The sequence below is a fragment of the Anopheles arabiensis genome, chromosome 2 (assembly GCF_016920715.1).
Source record: "Anopheles arabiensis isolate DONGOLA chromosome 2, AaraD3, whole genome shotgun sequence".
NCBI lineage: Eukaryota > Metazoa > Arthropoda > Insecta > Diptera > Culicidae > Anopheles > Anopheles arabiensis.
This window is the reverse complement of record NC_053517.1, coordinates 111,344,928-111,369,713: the sequence shown is the minus strand read 5'-3', so window position 1 is coordinate 111,369,713 and position 24,786 is coordinate 111,344,928. Positions and strand designations below refer to the sequence as shown.

General features: G+C 47.0%; 1 protein-coding gene across 2 annotated transcripts; it reads right to left on the bottom strand.

Moving 5' to 3' along the window:
- Positions 1 to 94: 94 nt before the first annotated feature.
- Positions 95 to 22,931, bottom strand: LOC120897998 (syndecan). 2 transcript variants are annotated; one of them, XM_040303265.1, is made up of 5 exons: positions 21,551 to 22,931; positions 7,477 to 7,596; positions 7,153 to 7,393; positions 5,531 to 5,809; positions 95 to 5,405 (listed from the first exon to the last, which is right to left on the bottom strand). In XM_040303265.1, exons 1-5 carry the CDS (start codon positions 21,710 to 21,712, stop codon positions 5,233 to 5,235), a joined length of 975 nt encoding a protein of 324 aa, XP_040159199.1. In that variant the 5' UTR covers positions 21,713 to 22,931; the 3' UTR covers positions 95 to 5,232. The 2 variants fall into 2 exon arrangements, with proteins under 2 accessions (XP_040159199.1, XP_040159200.1); XM_040303266.1 differs by having other exon boundaries at positions 7,231 to 7,393.
- Positions 22,932 to 24,786: the final 1,855 nt, after the last annotated feature.

Here is a 24,786-nt window from a genome sequence, read left to right as displayed (position 1 = left end):
AAATAAGATTTGTATGCGAATGCTTACCTCTGAGCTGGTGGGCCGCTTGCACAAGGACAGTGAATTATCACACATTTTTAAATATTCACTAATATTCGAGCATAAACCACTTGTTGTATTGTTTTTATTACACTGTAAAGATTCTTTTATTTACAATGCTTTCTCATGAATGCGCTCCATGTGTGTTTATTCCTCTTTTTTTTTGTAGTGTTTGTATATTAAATTTACTTTTCCTTTTATTATCCCATCCGTCTATCGTTTCTGTTTTTACTGTAATGAGAGACGATGATGGTTCAGTATTTCGCTCGCTGCTTATTCTGATGCTGTTCTGCGGCTTGTAGTATTTCAAAGTTTGTTTAGGTGATTTGCTTGTGTTTGCTTTCTGAATTTTGGCCTGGTTATGCTGCGCCGAATATATAGAGTTCTCTGGTGTGCGAATTTGACTACGTATATCTGACAAAAAGTGGGATTGTATTTATTTCCGGCCCTCCCATATGTAATTTGTTGCGCATTTACGCTGCATTTGCTTTGCCCCACCCTTGACCATGGTCGGAACGTAACATAATGGTCACAACAAAACATAACTGCCATCAGCACGAAACTCATTCTAAACCGTTACTGGACTGTGCTAAGAATAATTTTGAATTGATCAATCGGCTTTCCATCGGAATGTCTCTACCTGTTGCTTCTCTGGTTGGTTTATAAATGCGTTTTTGTTTGTCTGGATAGTTTTTCTCCCCCTTCTACTCTGCCTCGCCTATGGCTCGTTTGTATGATAAAATTGGGTAATGATTGTATCAAGCTGATTAAAGATCAACGTTTCCAAGAATGTGATTATGCATGAATATTGTGATCATCTCGCACACACACGCGCACGAAAGCATTGTACTGAGAGTAGGGGGGAAGGGGATGATTTGAGCAAGAAACGGAAGGTGGAAAAGAGGATGTAAAACCATTGCAAAGGATACGCGCAACACGGTGACGGCAATTGCTCGCCACCAATGGCACAAAATTAGAGTGTTACTAACAGAGTAAAATAAAGTAAATGCTTTAGATTAAATATGTATATATGTTTGATTCAGTATGGTTTTCACTTAAACCGATAAAGATACATAAAATAGTGGAAGAGTAGCGCTAGCTTAAGCGTTTAAATCCCAGTTTCTAACATCCCATAATTATTATTTGTTTCTCTCTATAAATCTATTACGCATTCCACTTTCTCGTTCTAATTCTTCAGTCAGAAGCGCCTATGCAAAGGAGTTACATTTCCATGTTTGCAATTCGAAACCCACCTAACGTTAGGCCTGGTGTGTGCTAAAACCTATCCCAAAGCATTCCAAAATCGGTACAAGAGCTATTCATCAGCTGTTGATGCTGACTCCGCCAAATCGTCAACATGCAACGTGAGCCTCAAGTATGCGTCTCAACACTGGGATTATTCTTAAGTATAGAATCAGCGTTTGAAAATCAGCGTTTTCGCGCGAAAAAGATAGTCAGACCAGACCAGACCATGCAGTTGGACAGGGAAAGACTAAAACATATCGCGAAGAGCTTTGCCAATGTAAGATTTGTGTCAGGCGATTTGTGAAGTGGAGATTATTACATTTGTGTACCAGTGCTGTGCTGTGGTCTTGTCTTTGAATGATTGCGCCATTGTTTCGCGTTGCTTAAAGCATGAGGTGGATGGTTCCTTACAGTTCCGGAAAAATACGTTTATGCTTTATGAGTGTTTGTGCCTCTTGTTAGGCAATCTTTCTCCCATATTACTATCATATCGTATGATTATTGAATTTTTATAATAAGACTTTTTAGTTCGTTTACTCGTTTGCTTTCCTTGTTGTAGCGCGCTGTTATTCTGGAATTGTTTATGATCGTTTTCTTCTCTATTTGTTTTGCTTGTTTCTCTGCACTGATGCCAGTTTTGCTATTGACTGTTAAATGATGTTCAAAATCCTTGTTGCATTCTTTCACGATAGGTTAGTTGTCAGTAGTTTCAACTTATAGTTCTCGTTAGTTGTTCTTCATTTACAAAGCTTAGTATAAGTTCTTCTCGTACTTCTGCCATTTCTGCCATAGTGTGTTTTGTGAGCTATTCAAATGATATATTTACTGTCGTCTCCTTGTTGATGAGCCGCTGACCTTTCTTGTCCTTTGCCATAGGCTGCTGTCCTGATCATCATGATGAGAACAACAACATACAGCCCCACCATCAACGGCGTTGGAGTCAATACAAGCCCTCGCGTACGCATCGTCTCTATTCGTTCACGAAACATCTATTATTTCAAACAATATCTATCATCGATGGTCCAGAGATCTTGATATACGCAAGATGATATTTCGGTTCAGACGAATTATGAGTTCCGGATGACCGTGGATACAACACTACTGGTTCTTGCTATATTCTTCACCAACGAGTCCAATCTTGGTCATTCAACATTCATTGCAGCAATGAATATCTAGCCAATGTATATATTCGGCATACTGTCAGCAGTGGGACGGGATATTCAGATCAATACAACATAAACCGAACAAATCAGTCTCCCCCAGGAGGCCGGGGGAAAGTAAATGAGCCCAGAGTTCAAGTCCTTTACGCATAGTTCTGGCAAAATGCGACAGGGAAACAGTAAAAGGCCGATTAACAAAACTAAAACTGTCGACTGAATTGTGGTTCATCATTTAAAGGCTGGGCAAGCGAGCCATCTGGACAATTATCTGCTGACAAGTTATCTCCCTAGCATGCCCATGCCAACGGGAAATTAATTTACTATCGACAACAATCGTCCCTACGATCAACAAAAGCCTCAACTGGATACGCTTATCTATGGCAAATACATATGGGAGTGTGAGTCTATGTTACTTTTGGGTATATTTTCCGCACTTACATCTCCACCACTAGCTAGATTGGCCACCTTTTCCTTACAAATCCTTCTATAACTGTTGTATTGTGTTACAGGGACAGAATCTACTACATTTGCCGGCGTTTTTCTCTCACTCACGCCCGCGCTACCGCTTCCATCCCGGCCTGCCATACACACAACAGGTGCGCGCTACACCTTAGGGATTATTATGAGTACAATTTATGTGTTTTGATTGAATTGAAGCGTTTGGAAACGTAGGGGAGTAAAATACAGGATGTGTGTAAAAAATCAACATTATAAATTATCATAGTGGCGGCATGCTTTTGCCGGATTTTCCATTGCATTCTTCCTCCATTGCCAATTGTTTCTTACTCTCCATTTGTTTTATATATACTTTCACAACAAAGTATTGCCATTACATTTCCTGTCCAGCGTTTGCACGGCTGGGTGGTGGTACGCGTACGCCACCCCGTAGCTGTTTCGTTTCATTTTGTTAATTTCTTTCTAACTCTGCTGCTGCTCACTCGTCTAACCGAATGGAACTGAAACCCCCACATTAACTAGCAACATCAACATCGGATTTTGTCTTCTGTGTTTGTTTTTTTTACTGCTGGTTGCTGCGGTTTTAGCCCTTTGTTTGCCACCATATTTCCCTTCTCCATGTACCGCGCGTCTTCAACATACATACTTGCACAGAGAGACACACACACACAAAGAGAAGTTCAATTAATTATGCTTTTATCGAACAGCGAGCGCGCGCGAGCGCACATATACACACAGGATACGTACGAAGTTACGAGAAAGCTTATGCTGCGCTCGCTTCCATCCACCGCTAGAGTGTCCAGCAGGACCGCAGGATTTGATTTGCTAATCTAACCATCGATACCGGGACAACCAAACCGGTGTGGCATCGTTTTCGTTCCCTTTCCTTTCCATCATCTGTTGCACTTATTACTTTTATAAATATGTAACATCTATCCTTTCTTACAAACTACAGAGCCTGCATTCTGCCCTCGCTTGCTGTACGCATTTTCCCTTATGTGTTTGCACCACCGCTTGACCCATGCTTTTACTTTTTTGCTTATATATATCTGAATTATATATCATGTTCAGGTTTGTGTTATCCGAAATTTCCGATTATATAGCTTATCGAACAAGAGTCCCAAGAGTCCCATTGTAGTGTAGGTTACACGTTTTTCGTACATTTGTTTATAAATGGCAAACTAGAAGAGTGGTTTAATATGGGGGAGAACATAGCCTGGCGAGAGGCCTACGATAGCCGACTTGCGCCAAAAAGGAAATCAATTGTTTTACCGAACAAAGTACACAGACACACATTTTATAAAAAAAAAAGATCGCACGATCAACTAATCGGAGACAGCTCCATAATAATAGCTTGCAATGTCAGCTGCCTGCAATGTTGTTCGCTATAGCTGCGTTTGAAAAATGAATATTGTCAGCAGAACCGGAACATCCTGTAGATAGATGGTTCAATTCAAGGACAACAAATACCCATAATGTTGCTGCTGTATGCACAACACAACACAACACACAACCCCCATATTAGCTACCTTCATCCATTCACTTATTCGAGAGACTTGTTTGCAGTCAGTTACCTGCCCAACATATTAAAAAAAAGATCAAATTTTAAAACGAAACTTGCATGCATACACGCGCCTGCCGCACAAACCTACCGTACTGGACCAATTGGAACGGAACTAAACTAACATAGAATGGATCAACCACTCATCTTTTGATCAAAATGCTTCCAATTATGAAATCATACCTTAGACCTTAGATCAACTCCTCGGCCATCGCTCGAACCACACACCAGCTGCTTGTTTGGAGGGTGGACAGCCGGTTACCGAAAACAAAACGAATTCCTAGAGCAGTGCATGTAGGCTTGTGCGAACGCGCCTACACGCATTATGTTCTCCATCAAACAATCAATCCCTTTTGCCGGCTTCCTTCGCACCTTGTTTCCACCTCCTTCTTTCCTTCTAATTAGCGTTCTTTTTTTCTGCAACGATCTACTCGTTTGTGAGACACACACACGCACCTTACTCTCTTCTTATTAGCGGTTCCAGTGTACTTACTACAAATATGACCTTACATCCTGCGGCATACATTCGTAGGCGCGGCTTTCTTCTGCTCCTCACTTTCGTTCGTTTCGCTCTGTTCCTTATACTAAAGAAGTGTATGTTTTCTCGCGCTGTCCGGCGTTTTCTATAGCCCTCCTTTTACTCTGCATGTCAATGTGTGTAGACCATTGATTGCATAGTATTTTGTTTCTTCTGCTGTGGATGATGTTACTGCGACAGAGAAAGGATGGCTGTTTTTAAAAATCACCGTCACTCGAGTCTATCGAGTAATCTCAGGCGTAGAATTCCCTGTTGTTCACGTTCTTGGCGTAGGTGTTGGCCGTCGGCGATCGCTTTGGTTCGTCCAGCGCGTACGAGCCTTCGTCCTTTTTTCTCATACGGTAAACGATAAACATTACCACCAGTATGGCGCACAACAAACCGACGACTGCCCCTCCGATCACAGCTAAACGTAAACCAGAAATTCATTGTTGTGATTAGTACACGCGCATGTGAATGATGGACTATCTAAACGCTCTATGCTACTGGGTACGGAAAGCTGGTGCTGCTGCAGTTGCTTTCGTGACTTACCTGCCAAAATGCCAGGCTGTGCAAAGAAGCTAGCCGTTCGGTCATCGTTCTTGGCATTCATTATCAAAACGCCACTGCCCGCACCGTACTGAGTGTTATCGTGATGGTTGATGCTGCCCTCCGTTGGCGTAACGTGATGCCGGGGCAATCCACCGAGGTCGAGATCGTTCTCTCCCGTTTCAATGATTTCCCCACCTCGGGAGTAAACGCCGCCAGAAGACGAGGATCCCGAAGACGACGAAGAGGATGATGATTTGCTATTATCCTTGCCAATGGGCACTATTATTCCGCAAAGGAGTAGTAATCAAACGAGAAGAAATACACACTCGAAATGTTAATCAAAAGTGCTGAACAAACTGGGTGACTAGTAAGCAGTAATTGGCAAAAAACACACTACACTTGGATAAATTGAAATAGCTAGCTGAAACTAAACTGAACGCTTTAAAAAACAAACTCAAACTCAAACCAAACGCGCTGGCGCGAGGCGATCCCTCGCAACAAGCGCCTGAACAATATTATGAAAGAGTGAAACAAACTGTATAACAAAAACATAAACGCATTTACCGAATGACATGTTTCTGGTCGATCTAATTCACCGAGAAAGTGAATCAGACAAACCATTATGACACAATGAGCGAATGAACAACGCGAAGATGGGTTGTGGTGATCAATGAAGAAGAGGGATGTGTGAAAGAGGTATGTGTGATGATTGGATAATGTTAAAACGAGAAAGGTATCACGTTTGATGAAATGAATGCAATATGAAAATGAGATTGTTTAAAAGAAGTACAAAACACATCAATGGAATGATACAATGGATTCAATTTCATCATGCTACAACAGAGTGCGTTAGATGAAGGATGTACTTTAGTAAAAAGAGAAAAGAGAAACACATTAGCAGCATTTAAGTATTGAAACCAAGTTAATAAAAAGTGTAACTCATGCAAAACAGTTAGAAATTGAAACATTAAATAAAAACAAAGAGCTGTATCCAACAAACAAACAAACAAACGACATTTTTTGTACAAATAGACAGAAACCAGACGAAAGTTATTGATCGGACAGTTTAAAGACAGACGGTAATAGTCAGTATGGTGTTCAAGGGAAAAATGAGGCATTAATCGAAATTATACAGAAAAGAAAGGTAAACCCTACGGGACGACGCTTGTCTTCACAAACCAAACCATCCCCTGCGGCGCAAGGGAAACTCATCTCGGGTGTGTGTGTAAGAATTGCTTTGATTTTTTCCAAATAAATCGCACATTCGATTGTTTTATGTTTTTGTGTATGTTCCACAGCGATCTTCCACCCATTGTATAGAGACATTGTTTTGCTCTTACTTTGGAGGAGTTTGATTATGTTTGTTTTATCTCTCTCTCTTTCTCTGCTTCCTATTCTGCAAAACTGAACTAAGATCTTATCGCCGCACAGGTGCAATAATGCCTTCAATACGTCGAGGCAGTGAGGGGAGCAGTATAAAACAATAGACGGGTCCCCCGCTCACTACAATGACGGCGCGGCACGCTCACTTGCACAGCGATTGGTAGAGTGTTTTGTAAGGAAAAACGTAAATATGGCGGGATAACTTAAAATAGAAATAAAGCCATGCAAACAAAACTGACTATCTTCGTCGTCGGTGGTCGATGGATCAACGGTGGGTAGGTTGGTGTCTGTGTAGAGATCATTATCATCATGATCACCTGAACCGGGCAGGTTATCGCTGCCACCACGCAGAACGTTTAGATTGCCGCCCGACGACGACGAAGACGATAGCGACGATCGACTCGAGGTGGAATCTTCGTCATCATCTCCGAACCCGGAGCCGGATGCTTCGTCGTCCTCCTTCTCTAGATCGTCACGCACCTGCAAAGGAAGGGAACCAAGATGGAATGGGTTTATATTAAATAATTCTGTGGTGAGTGTCCTTCCAACTCTGCCACACTTACTTCACCGCGGCTTCCAGAACCTTCCAGACCTTCATCGTCAATGTAGATATCATTTTGGTTCGATGGTGCCGCGCCGAAGGACGAACTACTGTCGAGGTTTAGGTTCCGATTATTAGAGTTCTGTAATTAAGCCAGAAAGACGACACACGCATTAGTTTTTAGCAAAAGGTTTAACACTGGGGAACAGTTCTGCCGCAATGGTCCAAATTCAGACTCCGCCAAACTCAATTTCCCCGCGCTTCTCGTTAGCTCGTTAGCCCATCGTTCGCAAGGAAGGTGAGATATCGTTCCCTCGGGGCTACCTATGCGCGGATGATGATGACGTCTTTCGGTCGGTGTGTCCTAGTTTATCGTATATTCTTCCCCTTGCTTGCTACCTACATTCTCCTCCCCGCTCAACCTTAAGGCCGGGCTACATTGATCGTACTCGCAGGTGTAATTTCGATTTTCACTAGCGCATCTGGCGGCGGTTGGTGGAAGCTTTTTTTTGTCGGCGGAAGAATGGTCCTGCCGGATCTCAAATTTAAGTAGTTTTTTAACTGTTTTTCGATGCGAAAACGGCTGGAATACTTGCACAACATATTTATGTATCAATTACAAAGCTTTCTCAGTCCAGTTAAAGTGAAAAACATGGAAAATTAACGTATTTTCTGGAGCGGCTCCAAATTGTTTGGCAAAATGCTTCGGTTAGCCGCCGCCAGATGCGCTAGTGAAAATCGAAATTACGCTTGCGAGTACGATCAATGTAGCCCGGCCTTTACTTCTTTCCACACACACACACACACCCTCCCTCTCTTTCTTACTCACGTTTAACACCTTCTCTCCGCTCTTTCCCTTACAACAAGAAACGAAACATAACCATCGCCAACTTGGTTAGTTCAATCCCAATGCTTCCTTTATGCTCCTCGCTCTCCCCTTCTCGCGCGCTCTCCCTCCATCTCTCTCTCTCTCCCCCTTTGCTCTACATCAATCGGCCAACCTCCAGGTCCCGTAAACATTATTATCGATTTTTGGTGCGTTACTTCGGTTACGCTAAATTGCATAACTCTGATAACGCATAACTCTACCTCCCCCTGAACGTATGCCAGACAAGAACGAAAGACGCTTCCACTCACTGGGCAAAAGTGAGTGCGAAACACTCACTGCTCTCGGGGAGCGGAAGAACAAGGATGGAGGACACTATAGACATGGGGGCGTGTAGGACACATGGAGGCAAACACTCGCACGCGTCATCAGCGCATCGTTAGCAAGGCAGGAAGGTCTCGAGAGCCGAAAAGCCGAAAGACCGAAAGGGATCCTAATTAAATTACCAGCACACCACACCTTTCTTTACATGCATGCGGAACTCCGTACAATGGTTTAGCACGGTCGAACACTAAGCACATTTCAAGTTGTCTAAGGGCCTCTTCTCTAGCTCCCCCTGCCTGTTGGCGGGGAGCTTATCCAGTTGAAAGTTGCCATTCGTAACGAAAAACATGACAAAGAATGGGGGTTTTCTTTCTGTCCCTTTGCAAAAATGCGCCGCTGCGTTGTCGTAATTGCAATTTCGTAGAATTGTGTCCTTCGTTTGTCTGCGCAAAGGTTTCGAATTGCAACGATTCGCAGTCCTTTTGCCGCTAACCTTTGGCAAATGAACAGACACACACACACACACGCGCAAACGGGCATGTACGTCACAGCAGTGAGCCCTCTCCGGAGGGGGCTGGACTGACCGTGAAATGGTGCCGAATTTCTCCACGACCTGAACAGCTAGTGTCCTGATCCGGTCCCTTTTTCCCTGACCTCTGGTAAATGTGTACCACCACCACCACCTTTCTTACATGTGCCTTGCCTGCTGCGGGGACCGAGGACAAAGGCACACACAACAGGGAACATCATACCTAACCAAAGCCCAACAAGGTCCGCCACGTTGCACAGAAAGAGCAATTACTCCACACAGACACACACAGGGTATAATCTGGCAAATCGCAGCGACGGAACGAAGGATGGAAGGAAGAGGACAAATTGCCATCGAACGGGCATAACATAACGGACCAGGAGGTGATCGTTTCCCGTCACGACAGCGACCCTTCAAATGTGTGAATCTCTTTCTTCATCCTTCTCCAAACCTTTCGCTTGCCTTCCCAGAAGGATACTTTAGCACACACACAGACAGATACACACGCAAACGAGCACTTTCAGTCAAGAACTCCCAGAATACCTATCAAGCGAACCAGCAGTGAGAAAACCATTATGAATTACAATCATCAAAGATTCGTTCAACGACTACCTAAATGACAGGACGGTCCTTTAAGGACGCATACACCACTACACAAAGATACACTCGACACACTGTACAGCTCTCTATACGGTACGCAATGTGGTACGAAATAAATGCACTGCAGTACTCATCGGCTGTCCAATCCGGCCAACGATGGAACTATTCGCAGAGGTGCTGGAAAAACACAGAGCCAACGTCGATGAGACAAGTCAGCAGCAGCAGTAGCGGCCCCAACAGCAGACTCAAACGAGAGAAAAATTCAACATCCAAGAGTACACACAACACACCCTCCGCTCGTACACACAGCCAGACAGGAAATCTCACTCACCACCCTAGAGCGGCCGACCTGGTGAAGCTTTCGAGAACATTAAACTCCTTTCGGTTTTGTTCTAGAATTAATTTGCTCACAATTTCGCCAATTCTAACTTCCTCCGTGGCGTTCCGCAACTCTCGTACAGCTCTCTCGCTCTCACAGCTGTTTGTCTCCCATGGCGACGGGGATAACAGTGTCTCTCTAGGTGAGTGAGTGGTTGAGCGTAGCAGCAAAAAAACGACCCATCCACAGACTGCCCCCTTTGGGACTGGGTGTTTTCCTTTTTGAAGCCTATCGAAGCTCACGCCGTCCGTTGAAAACACTGCGTCATGCCCTCAAATAAACAACCGTGCTCTGGCACTACTGCTGAATGATGTACATGCGCGAGAACGTTGGAGATTCCGAGTTTTCCTCTCTTCAAAATGGGGACGCGGTCACTCGGAGACAAAGCTCTCCATCTGGATGCTCCACAGCATCCGCTTGCTGAGATGGAAAAGCAGCCGCTACACAGCATGAGCTTAATATGCACAGCTCACTCTCATCTCACTACACTTTGAACACGTTGCCACGCGATGCAACTACTAAAGGCGAAAGCTTTCAAAGTTCAAAGCTTATCCTGTCTGCGAAGATTTGACGTTTATGACAGACGCACCATCCTAAGCTTTCGGAAACACAATATTCAACAGAATGGGAAACTTACACCGAATGTCCCCTGGATTGGAACACGAGAGAATTGGGGAAACATCATCCACGACAAGGCTTGTGGAGGAGCTTTATGATGTACGCTAGGGGGGACAACGCAAGAGGAAAACATTGTACCCAGAGATGGAGTAAAATTGCCTCTTCGCTTTTCCCACCCACGGTGTGTATTGATTATGCAGGCTCGTCCAGGATTTAAGCACCAAAAAAAAACCCCAAACAAAAAAGAACAATCAATTTGAGCTACGGATTTCATTATCAGTTTTCTCTCTGTGCTCGATGAAAAGATTCAACAAAGTTCTAATTAATTCCAAACGTCATCTCGGAACGTCTCCAACAAACTGAGGACGTGCCCAAGAAAACGCTTATTAGAAAACGCTGCTTGATAATGCTTAATATATTTCACTTTACAAAGACCAACCAAAACGATTGGTTTAAAAAAAAACCGGAGCAGAAACAATACAGTGCGATCGAACAACAACAACGAACCGGGGGGAATGGACAGCGAGCGGTCGGAATGGAAATTTGGCATTAAAAAACATGAGAAATAAATAAGCCAGCATAATGTGCTGCTGCTACTGCCCGGACAGTGATGGGAAGCGGCTGATAACTGCATGCAGAACAGAGGGGCGAAGGCCGTCTTTATGCTTTTCGCCTCCTTTTGGCGAAGGAGGACTATTTGCAAAGTGCCATGCAAAAGTTGGAGTGTCGCAAAGCGCAGCCTGGCGTCGTGAGAGGCGGCCGGCCTGCCAGGCCGTGTATTGTGCTCGAGGCGATGGGATAGATTGCACGCCGAAGATGATTGTGCTTTTCTTCACCATTAGCTTCTCCACCACCACCACCATCATTCATGGGCATTGAATGGAAGGAGGGAGTTCATTATTTCGCGTGTTGCTGCCTGTCTCCTGAGCACGGCACGGAGTTTCGTAACTGAGAGCCTCCCGCTATTATCGGGATAATCGGGATCAGTTAACGATCTCTTGCGAGGAACATCGTAAAAGACGGTCTTTTGCGCGCTCGTACGCCCCAAGAAGTGAAGCATGCTTTAATGATACGGCACACACACACATACACACGCATCCTGTGCCCATCATGAAAAGCCTTATATTTAAATGGGTTATCAGTAGCGTATTAGACATCAAACGGTTGGCTGATGTTCACCGAGATCAGTTTCATTTCATTGATGTATCTCTATGGCATCCGATTTGTTCCACAGCACTAAACAGCGGTGTAGTTTTCCATTATGTACGGAATTACAACGGCATATACGTTTTGCCCATTCGGTGTAGAATGCGGGACGAATCGATCAATTTGAATATGGTTATGCATCTTTCTCCGTTGGTGTGAGTGTGTCTATGGGTAGGATGGAATTGCACACCACCACTACCAGATAAACAGCCAGCCAGCCAGCCAGCCAGCCAGCCAGCAGTTGGCGGCTGCGGATTCTGTGCACTAAGTGCCATGAATAATTCGAAAGCCACCGAAATGAAGCCCACACAGACACAGTTTACAAAAACCTGCACAGAGCTCAGTGGCGTACATTGGAAGGGCATACATATCGCGCGATCTGGCTTTTGTGTTGACGGGGGCAGCCAGCAGTAGCAGTCCTTTGGTGGTTTTCGCCCACTATCGATTGCCGATGTCCGCGAAGCCCACGAAGTCCACGATCAATGGTGCGAGGCAGACGAGGAGAGCGCGCGATGATAATTAGACTAAGCTCTTTATCAGCCAGCAAAATATGGTCAAAAAGCGCTGGATAGTATGAGAGGAGGGTTTCATCATACACATAAAATCATTGAACATGTGTTGCCCCTTTTTTGGGGAGTTTAGTTCCAACCATAAATCGACCGAAATGCAACTGCAGGCTCTCAATTTCCCAGCAAATCAGCGCATACAGACAGCACAGCGAGATAGGGGAGGGGTAGATGGCCACTGGAGGGCACAAATCTGACCACATCTCGTTCGATGTCACTGTCTTCCCACCCACCCACCCACCCGTCACCACCAACCAAGTATCTTTACGATTCCGCAGTTTAAGCTATTGTTTTCTCGATGCTGCTCCAATTCTCGACCATTGGCGACAATCTGCCCTGAGAGAGCGAGAACAGTACTACGGAGAGTTGCAGGAGGCAGGGGTTGGGCGGTCCACGGCAGGGGATGCCGACCACTGACTGTCCGCTCCCGAACACAAATTGGATGGATGCATTTTAGATGCATCCCGAGTCCATTCTAGGACGCTGCTGAATTCAGTTCACTTTATGTTTGCGGTTATGGGCCGTTTGCCGCACACAGCCGGTCACCGAAACGGAGGGACAGTTGATGGGGGGTTGGTTGGTGTGTAGTTGAGGTTCTAGCGGATTTACAAAATATGACCAGCACAACACACATTATTCACCGCGCAGGAGTTGGAGTTGGGGATCTCCGTACCAATTGCAGCAAACAAAATCGGCATCGGCTGCATCGCATCTACCAGGGAAGGGTAGAGTTTTGTGTTTTTCGTCTTTCGTGCTCGAATAAATTGAGCGTATCTCCGTACAAACAGCACAACAGAGCGAAGAGACGGCTGAGTAGCAAAAACGGGAAGGGGACCTTCTCGCAAACGGCGTAAAACGGCACAAGCAGCGGCGGCCAAAATCGAGCCATAGTTTACGGCCATACGGTGGATGGATGTCTCATCATCATCATCGTTATTTGCTCGTTCCAAACCAGAGCCGTATGGACAGAGAAGCAGCAGCAGCCGTTTGTAGCGCAGAAAACAAAGGCACAGTATTGTGTGCTATCTTTATGTCGTCCTCCTTTTCTCTGTGAATGTCTGTAATGAGTCGTTTCTGAGCAGCATATTCTGTTGCTCTTGTCTTGTTGCCATAATTTATCCTTCGCATTTTTATTATACCCAAGAATTTTGTAAACACAACAGACTGGCCTACTGAGAGCTGCGTTCGACGAGCTGACGCGCAATTAGAAATAAGATCGAGAGTGAGGCTGTGGAGTGTGTGACAATTATCGTCGACAAATCACAGCCTGCTGCTACGGCTCATAAGCGAACAAATACACGCTGTTCTGGTTCGCCATTAGTAACAGCACGGTAGCAGCCGAGACAACAACCATGAGCGATTTATCTCAGCTTTGCCTGTGAACCAATAATTCCAACAATGTGCAGTAAAGTACTTTTCTATTGAGCAAAGCAACACGCACAGCCGGGCGGTTCGACCCGTGCTTGTTCAAGTGATCCGCGTCAAGTGCAACCCCCTAGCAGTGTTGCAGAATAAACACACACACATTCTTACGTGATGTGTAATTTTTCCACCCAGGCGATGCCCCCCCCACCCCGTTCAGTGTATCTGTAAAACCTCAAAAAACAATCTGCACAGCTTGCTCTGATGGCCGGCTTCTTTTCGGTGACGGAATAATACTGTAGCGGCGATCTGGTTTGCCAACGAACTTTCGTGAGGCACGTCACACTATTGAAGCCGATGGCAATGAAACTACGCGGTGTAGAGAGAGAAAAAGAGAGAGAGAAAAAAAACAACCGTAAAGAAAACCTTAATATTTATCCATCAAAACCATTTCTCTCGATCTCGGGTGCACGCTGTACGTTCAGCCGCATATGTTTACCTTAAATCCGGTGTACCCCCAAATCTCAACACATTCCAATTCCTTTCCTTGTTTTGTTCCAGAGCCGCCTTCGTTCCCCTTCGTTCGATCGAGTTCTTTTATAAACATGGCATTCAAAAACTCAACCCCGAACGTGCTTGAGCATTAAGACAGAGCCGCGCAATAACAGTAACGAATGTTTAGAAGAACTGTGTGCTGGTGTTTCACGCGCGCAACAGGATTGAGGACACGAATATTGATTGACGTAGATGAGTGTTGGATTCGTTTTTTTTCTAAAAAGCACCGTAAAATGTAAACTTCTGGCTTTGGTAGCACGGTTCCTAACACCGATGCATCACAAGGGGATCAAACGTTCAACACATTATACCCCTGAAACAGTGCAGCGAAAAACAACTCACTTTGTTTTGTTTCGCGAATATGAACGAATCACAATGCTCCGAAATAACCAGCCACTGGGCCGCCCCACACAACTGATAACCAAAGCGTGCAGCAGCGTGTGTGTGTTTGGATGATGTGCGATAACGCAGTGCCAAAGAGAGACAGAACGGCTCGAGCGTAAACTGCTTCCCGGAATAAGAAATGAAAACAAGTACACCAGACTGGGCAAACAAAATCAAACACGCCGCGTCATTGATAAGATAAGCCTTTGCTCAGGGAAGGGAAGGTGAGAGAAGGGAAGGGAAAGCCGACTCTGTAATCGAAAAGCAATCGTTCAATATTTGGTATTGCTGTAATCGCTGCATGATGCAGAATGAGATTACACACACACACGAGATGACGGTGGTTGGTCAGATACGCTCAGCAAGTGGGGATGAGAGAGATTGGAGCCCCTTCTTTGGTCTAATTTTTAATTGCCAACTCAAATTAAAATTCGTCTCAACCATGTCTTGATAAGAAGCGGGGCCGTAATCAACAGCACATTCCGCATGCATGTGTGAGATGTGGGGGTGCGGCGGTGGCACCAGTTCTCATCATTCCGCTAGACGACGGCAACATATCGGGAGGGGAGATCGATCGAGTGGAGGCATGATGATGATGACTTCGAAATAAAAAAACGATGCCAAACACCATCGGCTTGTGTGCTATTTCTTACCAACTCTAGACGCGAGTCATACAAACATCGATCGGTGGTGGTGATGGTGGTGGTCTATTCGTATGCCAGCATTCGCACAAATAAGCCGTAAACCCAAGCTCACACACACACACATAAACTCGAAGACATCGCCAGCACTTCGGGCGCTTCTGGAGTTTGCAATTTATCAATTAGCGCCCATGGGGTCGGGGCCATTGGCAGTTGTCATTGGTTCGAGGGTCGTTTAACGGACGACATACCAAAGGGAAACAGTGGTGGCGGTGGTGGTGGTGGTGGTGGAGGAGGTGACGGGTAACTCCTTCTTACAAGGCTAAAGGAAAACTACGCTGACAGAAACTTACCAACAGGCTCTCACTCAAGGTTCCGTTCCGTTCTCAGACATACCGAAAAGCGGCTACCGCACCCACCACCTCCCCCCACACAGACCATCCTCTTCTCCATCCCTCATCGGAGAAAGACATCGTACGGGCAGGCAGCAGCAAGGAATGTTTGCTCGTTTGAGCATCGCCGCGTCGTTCGTCGTTATCGGGCGGAAGACACACCAAAAGACAAGACACATTCGCTTCCCTTCCGCTGAGCAGTGCAGGCAACCGGGAGTCCGGGAGTCCGGGAGTGGCAGATTGGACCGGTAGCCCCCTTCCTCCTCCCTCCCAAGGACCCCGCCGCTCGTACCGGATATTTAATTCCAGCACGATCTTTTCATCTTCACGACCCAACACCGTGTTATAAACAGCAGCACCCACCCTACCCTCTACCGTGGGCTTCCTCCCCCTGCGACCTTTTTCTCCCTTACCTTCCCCTTCCTGCACCGCAGCAGCAGCACAGGATTAAATTCAATATTATCTTCGCTTTAAGCGCGGACGAAACGAGATCGAAAATGCGAAAATTCAAATCCACTGTTCCATCCTTTTTGATGTCCGGTGTAGGACACGACGGTTCCTCGGAAACAGACCCAAGAGAAAGTGGCACGATCTTCTCCACCTTGAGGCGAATATAAAATTTTGACATTGGAAAACTGCAGCAACAACAAAAACAAAAAAATATAGAAAACGAAAACCCCTCGGGCCGCTTCTGCACCATGAATTTGTTCTACACAGAAGAGAAAACGGAAAGATATTCAAGGTCCTTCCCCCACCCCCCAAAAAAAAAACCCATCGCTGGCAGGCAGGCGCCGCATCATCATCAGCATGATCAAAGAGCAAAGCGAGACCCGAATCTTAAGCCCCGGTATACCTTTCGGTGGTGTGCTCGAACGCGCGCCGTGCCAATCAAAAACCTGCGCTAAACTGCCTCCGCCTCTGCCCGGGGTCCGGTCTGCCCGGCTGGCTGGCGTGGGCGATTGCTACAGGTGTGCCTTGCCTCGATTGTTTGTATATGTATACGAGGGAGAGGGGGGCACTGCACACGCTCCAAACGACGATAATGGGATACCGAACGATGGGGACAGCCCATTAGACACACACACGCACACACACACATACAGACTCGCTAAGCAGTCTCCAGAGAGGCACATTGGAAGCGCTGCAAAAGAGCAAAGGTAAAGGCGTTTCGACAGCGTGAACGTTTGTCGCAATCTTGTGCAGCGCCCCCTTCCCCCTCTTGTGTCATAGGTACGCCCGTCGCCTACTACTGTGCCTTACTAATATATTGATGATCCACCAGCAGCAGCAGCAGCAGCAGCAGCACCGTGTGTTTATGTCTGCCGTGGATATGCGTCCACGACGTTGCTGCTGCAAAACCCCGTCCTCAAAGGAAAAAAAGCCGGGGGCGGCCCAAGCGACGTTATCGACAGCGAAGGAGTATGGGGCGCAGGGGGGGGGTGTAAAAAATCCGTCGCCCACGAAAATTTACAAAAAGACCCACCCATTCCACCCACCCAATCCAATTCAGTATCTCTCCAGCGCGCCCGGCCAATATAGTAGGCCGATTTTCTTTCGTCAACAACTTTCCAATACTGCATCAAAGTTGGCGCGGCCCTCCGCCCTGAGGGGTTGCGCGGTAGCGAAGCAGTGTTGTAACACCTGGCCTAAAGCTGGTCCCGGCCTACTGAGAACCTGGTAGACACAAACACACACACAAACACACACACAAACACTGTAGCAACTAGCGAAAAGCCCTTTTTGCTTCACTTCGTGTTTAAACTAAAATGCCGCGCCGGCGGGTGTGTTTTCATATCCTGCTGAAATTTGGACAGTGGATGAGATATTGGGCGTCAGGCCATTTTTCCTTTTTATTTTTGTTGTTGGCAGCCAACTACGGGGGGTGCTGGGGATACACAAACTGGCGGGCGAACTGTAATTACTGCGAAGGCCATATTTTCAATCACTTAACGAGCAAAAAAAGGAAGCAAAAAAGGGTTTAAGTGAAAACCCCGCCGGCATGGGCACAAGCAGCGGGGCAAGTTTTTCAAGCAAACGTTTTCACAACTCAGTGCCGGCCGGATCTCAATAAAAAAGGTCCCTCTCTCTCTCTCTGTTTCTCTGTCTCTCTGTCCTTCTTTCGCTCTATTTTCTAACGCAAATAATTTACCCGTTGCTACACATTCCAACGAATGTGGAGCATTCTTTTTTTGCCAAAGAAATAATATATGCCGAGTGGAGAAAAGGGATCCCCAGCGACAAAATAGACCCCTCCTACACACACACTAGCACACACATTCCATCGAGTCCTTATTCTTCGTTTCAAGGATGACGATAAAGGATTTCTCTGCCTAACGAACATGGCGGCGATGGAAGGCGATGATGGGGACGGAGAAGGAACGGAGAAACGTTCAAGGGAGGTTCGAGGGTGTAGATTGATATTGTGTGTTGAAGTCCTTTTGGTTGTTGTTGTTGGTGGTGGTGGTGGGTGTCCTCATCTAGATGCGAAGGACCGATTGATCCATAGAATTGGATGACACCCCGAAAGAAAGAAATTTCCCAACTAGTCATCGATAGTTGTAATACAACAAAAAGGTCCCGGCTGTCTGTCGCTGTGTCTGTCCGGCCTGTGGTCTAGTTATTATGGGTTCGTTTTTTTGCCACTTTTAGTGAGGACACAATCAGGGGTTTTGTCTGTATGGAGATGCATCAAAGGCCCGTTTCCCGTACTAGAGCTCGGAGTTTATAAATGTTACAAGGATACAATATTTAGAGCAAATTGACAATTCTCCACTTAATATAGTAACACCAGTGGTTCTGGTATTGGAGGTGACGAGGGGAGGAAAAGTGGAGTATATTAAAAACCATCTGCGTTTGATATTTCCAGGCTCAACATGTTGGACTTTTGGCCCGTATTTTAGTTAATTCCAATGCAAAAGTGTTTAGTGTAAAATTTACGATTTTCGTTTGAACTGTCAATTCGTTTATCTACTTTGAAAATAGTTTCTAGAGGTAAAAGTGTAGCACTTTTGCAACTATGCCTCCACCGTTCATCGAATCAAACAGACGGCATGTTAGTGCGGTGTTGAAATGTTTAGCATAAGCCTTACGCAGCCGCGTGCCGTACTGGAAAACGGTGAGACCGCCTTGCGAGACCGGTCTTTGAATGGAAAGGAGCGTGTTTTTTTTGCTCCACTCACTATGAAAGCCCCTAGAAATAGGAATACATAAACAACATACACGCTCATTAGCATAGCCTGTCGGGAGGGGCAGCATAGACACCTCCCCTTCCCCTTTCCCCGTTCACCTCCCATCGAGCTCCAATCGATGTTGATAGTCCTTGATCAAACACGGCACACAGACGCATGCCACAACGTTCTCCTTCGTCTCCCCGCACGCCCCTCAACCAGCTAGTTCTGCATGCTCCAAAACATGTTTGGCCAAAGACACGCACGCCGATGTTGTGGCGTTCGATCACGCGCGACTTTAGTTTCTAACGACCTGCCTCTGCCTATCTGCTTGCCACCGCCGGAAACTGCGTTCTTCAGCGTCATTATCCGGACCAAACACCATCGCCTACTACCAATTGTACTAAGCACAAAATCTGTAAATCCTGCTTCAAGCGGGATGGCCAGGCTCGGCTAGGCCCAAAAGCCCCAACAAAACATTACACGTGCGTGTGTGCGTGTGTGTGCATGTGTGTCTCCCGGAGTTGCTAACCACATGAGTGCGCCATCTGGTGGAATGTTGGGCGCACACACACACACACACAGAGCACTCCTCCACACAAATTCCACTTTTCTTCTGCTGCTCTCTTTCTCTCCATTGCGCCTGTTGTTTTCTCTCTATTGTTGCCCGAGGGCCCCTGCCCACACCCGTCCGCCCACCCTGCCGCCCCCACGGTTGGGGTGGATTGGTGGTGTCGTTCTTGATTATGCACTGCGGCCATCGTTTGCGGTTCTTGTTCACTCTGCTCCCACGCCCTCCCCCGCGGGGTTCTGGCGAAGGGCAAACAAGTTTACACCAATACACAAACATGCCCTCTGCCGTAGCACACCAATGCACGACGAAGCGCACACACACACACACACCCCGCGCGCGCGTTCGTACACGGTTCATTCATTCATATTCTTCCCAAGCAGGCGCTGGATCTTGGCTTTTCTTTACGCATTTTTCCAGCTCTAGCTCTCCCACACACACGCACATAATATCGTGCTCTCTCTCTCTCTCTCTATTTTACTCCCTCTCTCTCTCTTTCTTCTGGTGGAGCAATGAAACGGAAGCAAAAATCTTTCATTTTCTCGTTCAATTTGTGCTTCTAACGGGTCTGCAAATTGCCCCATCGGTCCGTCAAGAGCTTCTGTCAGCAACTTTTTCGGCGGGAGCCCTTTTTCCAAACAGCTCGCGTCGAATATCGCGGAACCCAGGGTAGCGGAAGCAGCCACACACGGGAGCGACCATAAAATCAATATAAAAACACAAAACATGCACACACACATATGCACACGCATCGTACACAACACACCAAAACGGTGCGTGTTCTCTTGTGGTCGCATCTATTCAAGCACACATACACACACACACACGCACAAACAAGCCATGCCAGGCATTACAGAAGAAAAAAAATCTCACTCTCTTCCGATTGCATAGACTTCCCGCTTCCACATCCCCTCAACCCAGCCCACACCCTTCCAGTTACGATTCTACTGCGGCCCACACCTTCCCACAAAAGCGCGCAGGAAGGCAGGCAGCAAAGCAAGCAGCACCCGCCGCACAACTACACACGCACCACACACAACCACACACCCGGCCACGCTCAGTGTGAAGCGACCTCTCTCCTTCTCACTCTCTCGCTCACGGTACATGCTAGCAGGGATTCCAGCTCGCTCGCATCAAAAAGGGACGACCCTTTGCTTGCATCGCTCCCCCTCTCTCTCTCGCTCACTCACTCTCGCACTCACACAATCTGTCCTTTCTCTCGTTCGCGCACACCTCTTGCTACGTTTCTCGTTGCCCCTTTACGTTGCCTAGCTAGTTGGCAGGCAAGATTGCTGCTGTTGATGGTGCTCGCAGCGGCAGGTGTGTGTCGAAGAGGGGCGACGAGGAGCGATCGTCGGGCCGATCATAAAACTTGGAAACGGCGTGAGCAGTGAGAAAACAACGTCGCCGCCGCCGCCTCGATCATTTCATCTCATGGCACTCTTCACGGCAGAGAGGAGGCGAGATGCGGGAGCAGGGGAAGAAAGGGCCATCCATAAAGGGCGAGACACGGGGCGGGTTGAATTCGTGGAAATAAAACAACATCGACACACACACACACACACACACACACACACACACACACACACACACACACACCGGACGGAGCATAGCAGCACCGGGGATCATCATCATCTGCAGAGCTGAAAGCCGTTCCCGTCGTCCCAATGTCGTCCATCCCTTTTCCCGTTTCGCCCACAGGCCCCTACGCTACTACGTAGGAGAAACACAGCCATTCCTCCGCCTGATCCGATTCGTTCCACACTTTCCAAACGCTCGGGAGGGCTGCCTGAGAGAGAGAGAGAGAGACAGCACCATGCGGCGGGATGCGTGGTGCGACCGAGACGGTCTTGTTTTGAACGGACCAGCAGCAGCAGCAGCAGCAGAAGCAGCCACCCCGTGTGCGTGTGTGTCATGGTTTGTTGTTTCGTTGTTCGGTGCGGTAGGAGAATCGGGAAAATGAACAATAATAATACCTGATCATTCTCGACTGCGGCCGCCGACGTCCACGGGATCGCGACCAGCAGCGCCACCAGCAGGAGGGTCGCGGCCGTCGCCGTTGATGAGGCGACCAGTTTCCTCCGGTTACCACCGCTACCGCCGCCGCTACCTTTGATGTTCTGCAGTTTGAGCGACATTTTTCGATGCGTTCTTTCTCCTATCTTCAGCTGTGTTCAGCAGGCAGTACTGGGGGATTGATTCTATCCGGATACACTTTTTCCGGTCAAAAGAAAAACACACCACGTTGAATCGATGGGATGGGGGACACGATTTTCACTACACTCGCTGCCTTTTTATTGTAGTTGGACGGTTTATTTTTCACGTTTTAGCTACTATTTCGTGCCGTTTGGCGACCTGCGCTTACTACACACGACTCATACCAACACTTGCCAACACACTCACAAACAGACACACACACAAACGTATACGCAATGGCTGCTAATAGAAACAGCGCTCGAAGCTGCCAATGGAAAATCCTTTTACCACTCTAGCTATAAACACCACAAAATGCAACACTGCGCGCTACTTCCAACAAACACGCACAAACACACACACACACACAGAGATAGACTCCCGTGTACTCGCGTTCACATGCGGCTCCGCCTGCCCTTCCGATCAAAAGATGCGCGAAGGTGACAAACACTCACGCACGGTTACCACGCACAACACAGCGAGAGACACAAACTCACACACGCGCTGGAGGGAAGGCAGGCAAACGGGGATGCACTTTCTGGCCCTGGCGGTTTTCCAAAGCCCAATTTACACCTTTCCCCGCACGGACGACGGTGATGGTGGTGATGGTGGTGGTGGTTTCGAGTGCAACAACTTTCGTCGCAATCCCACGAGCAGCAGCAGTGCTACACACAAGTGCTGCTGTTGGACACGTTTTGCTGCGACGATTTTTCACCACAATAGAACTCGGGCGACGGTGAACATCAACGCACATTCCTGGCGTACGACGACGGCGACGACGACATCCGGACGAAGAGCAACGCACTAACAAAAAAACACACGCATACACCTACTTGCTGGTACATGCAGACGACACGCACTCACACACATTCACCGCTCGCTCCCACTCTGGCTCGGGGCTGTCGCGACTATGCCACACTCACGCTAATTTTGCTGGCTGCCGTTTTTCGATTTGCGTTTTTTCTTACAGCTTTTGCTCACAAGTCTCCACAACCTGTACCGCTATTGCACTGGATCGGGCACATAATCAGCGAAACAAGGGAGCAATAACACACATCAGGCTAGTGCGAGTGCAAAATGCGTAAATCCTGCGTCAATCTGCCCTTTTCCACGGCTCTTGGCTTTTTGCTGCTGCTTTTTTAATGCTCGCGACAGCTAGATTGAAGAGTACGGTCGCGGTTACACAGCGCAAGACGGGCGAAACGTCAGAATGGGCCCGCGCAACATTTCGCTAACGTCTGACAGTTGGGCAGACGTCGGTTCGAGCTGTTGTAGGAAGCGATTTCATTCGAGCAGATCTCGAGTGAAAACGAATCAAAGAAATTAATGGGAAAAATTAGTTGAACAGTTGTAAAGAAATTCAAGATTATTTAATTGAGCGACACGCCGTTTCATTTAATAATATCAACGAAATGCAGATAGGCAGATGATCGATCGTGTCGGATGTCGGACTTTTGCCTACCATGCTGTCAAAATGTCATGCAGATATGACAGTTCTGCTCCTTATATGGTTTGCCGCCAATATCTGTCAAACATGTCACCTATCTGAAAGTTTTTAGGCGCTCCCACAATGAAATGGATCTGAAAAAGCGACCCATTAATGAAATAATGCTCTTATGCCATCTTATGCCTACTCGTATGTTCTGATATTTGATAATTAACGACCTAACATATGAAATCCTCAGTTCCATTTGTATTTCTGTGGGGGGTCCCGTGGTACAGTCATCAACTCGAACGACTCAATAACATGCCCACCATGGGTTCAAGCCTCAAATGGACCGTCTCCCCGTAGCAAAAATTTGACTTATCCGGCTGCGTGGTAAATGAATTAGGTCTCGATAGCCTGTACAGGCCGGCATGTCCGCGTAGGACGTTACGCCAGATAGAAGATACTTCACAAATAGTACAATACAACATTTTACACAACGATTGATCGTAAAAAATAGAGTATGTCAAACTCGATCGCTAGAGCATTCGATCGTTGGCGACAAGTCACTCTAAGTAAAAGATGTCTACACTTAGACAGAAAGTCCAAATACTACATACTATCGTAACGTAGAGTGGACCGCCGCTGCCAACGATATGGTGAAGCCATGATTAGGCACACACCCACCACACCCGTCAGTACCTAAAAACCTACAAAAAATTGATCGAACCAATCGACGCACACACACACACACGCGCGCGTGCAGCCTCACATCCTTAGCGCCGATCCGGCATTCAAATCTGACCCCATAAATGCGCCAGCTATTTGTGCAAAATGCCTCAAAATTACACCGCACCACCATTAAACTGCTGGCCCGGCCGCCGCTGGATGATGCCGCTTTCCCCGCAATTAAATCGTAGCCACGCGGCGCGCGCACACACACACACGCTCACACCCAGTTCGGGGTGAGGCAGCGATAATTACACACTAAATCTGGGTTGCAATTTTGGACAGCCGCGCGCGAAACAACCGCGCAAGGAAAAACTGACCAAGCAAGCGCATAGTACTATTTGGAGGAGAAAAAACCATACTCCTCACGATAACACGATAAAATCCCTCCTCCTCCCCAGTCCGCTTCCTCAACAAGCGAACACATATTGGCGTACCGTGCCTTTAAGCCGCCATAGAACATGGCGCTTGGCGGGATGCTCTTGCGTTTGTTTTATCTTTCTGCTTTATCCGCACTTCTTTAGGCGTCGACCTTTGCCGACCACCTCCCCCCCCCCTTCTGCCTGGTCGATTGCTCAACAGTAAAATTGGTTTGAACCAATTTCTCCACAGCACACCCGCTCTCCCTCCCCAGCTGCGCCTTTCAGTCTAAAGTGCCGCATCTACTACTAGCTTCTCTCTAGCTGCTACTGCTGCTATTACCACCCGTTCGAACTATTGCAGTACCCCCTCCCCAAAGTGCTTATTGATTTCACTATCTGTTTTTTTATTATTTTTATAAAACTGGTTGCTATCATTAAGTGGAATGCTCTTTGCATGCATCTTCGCGCGTAACTTTCCATTCAACCACTGCTGCAGTCTCAT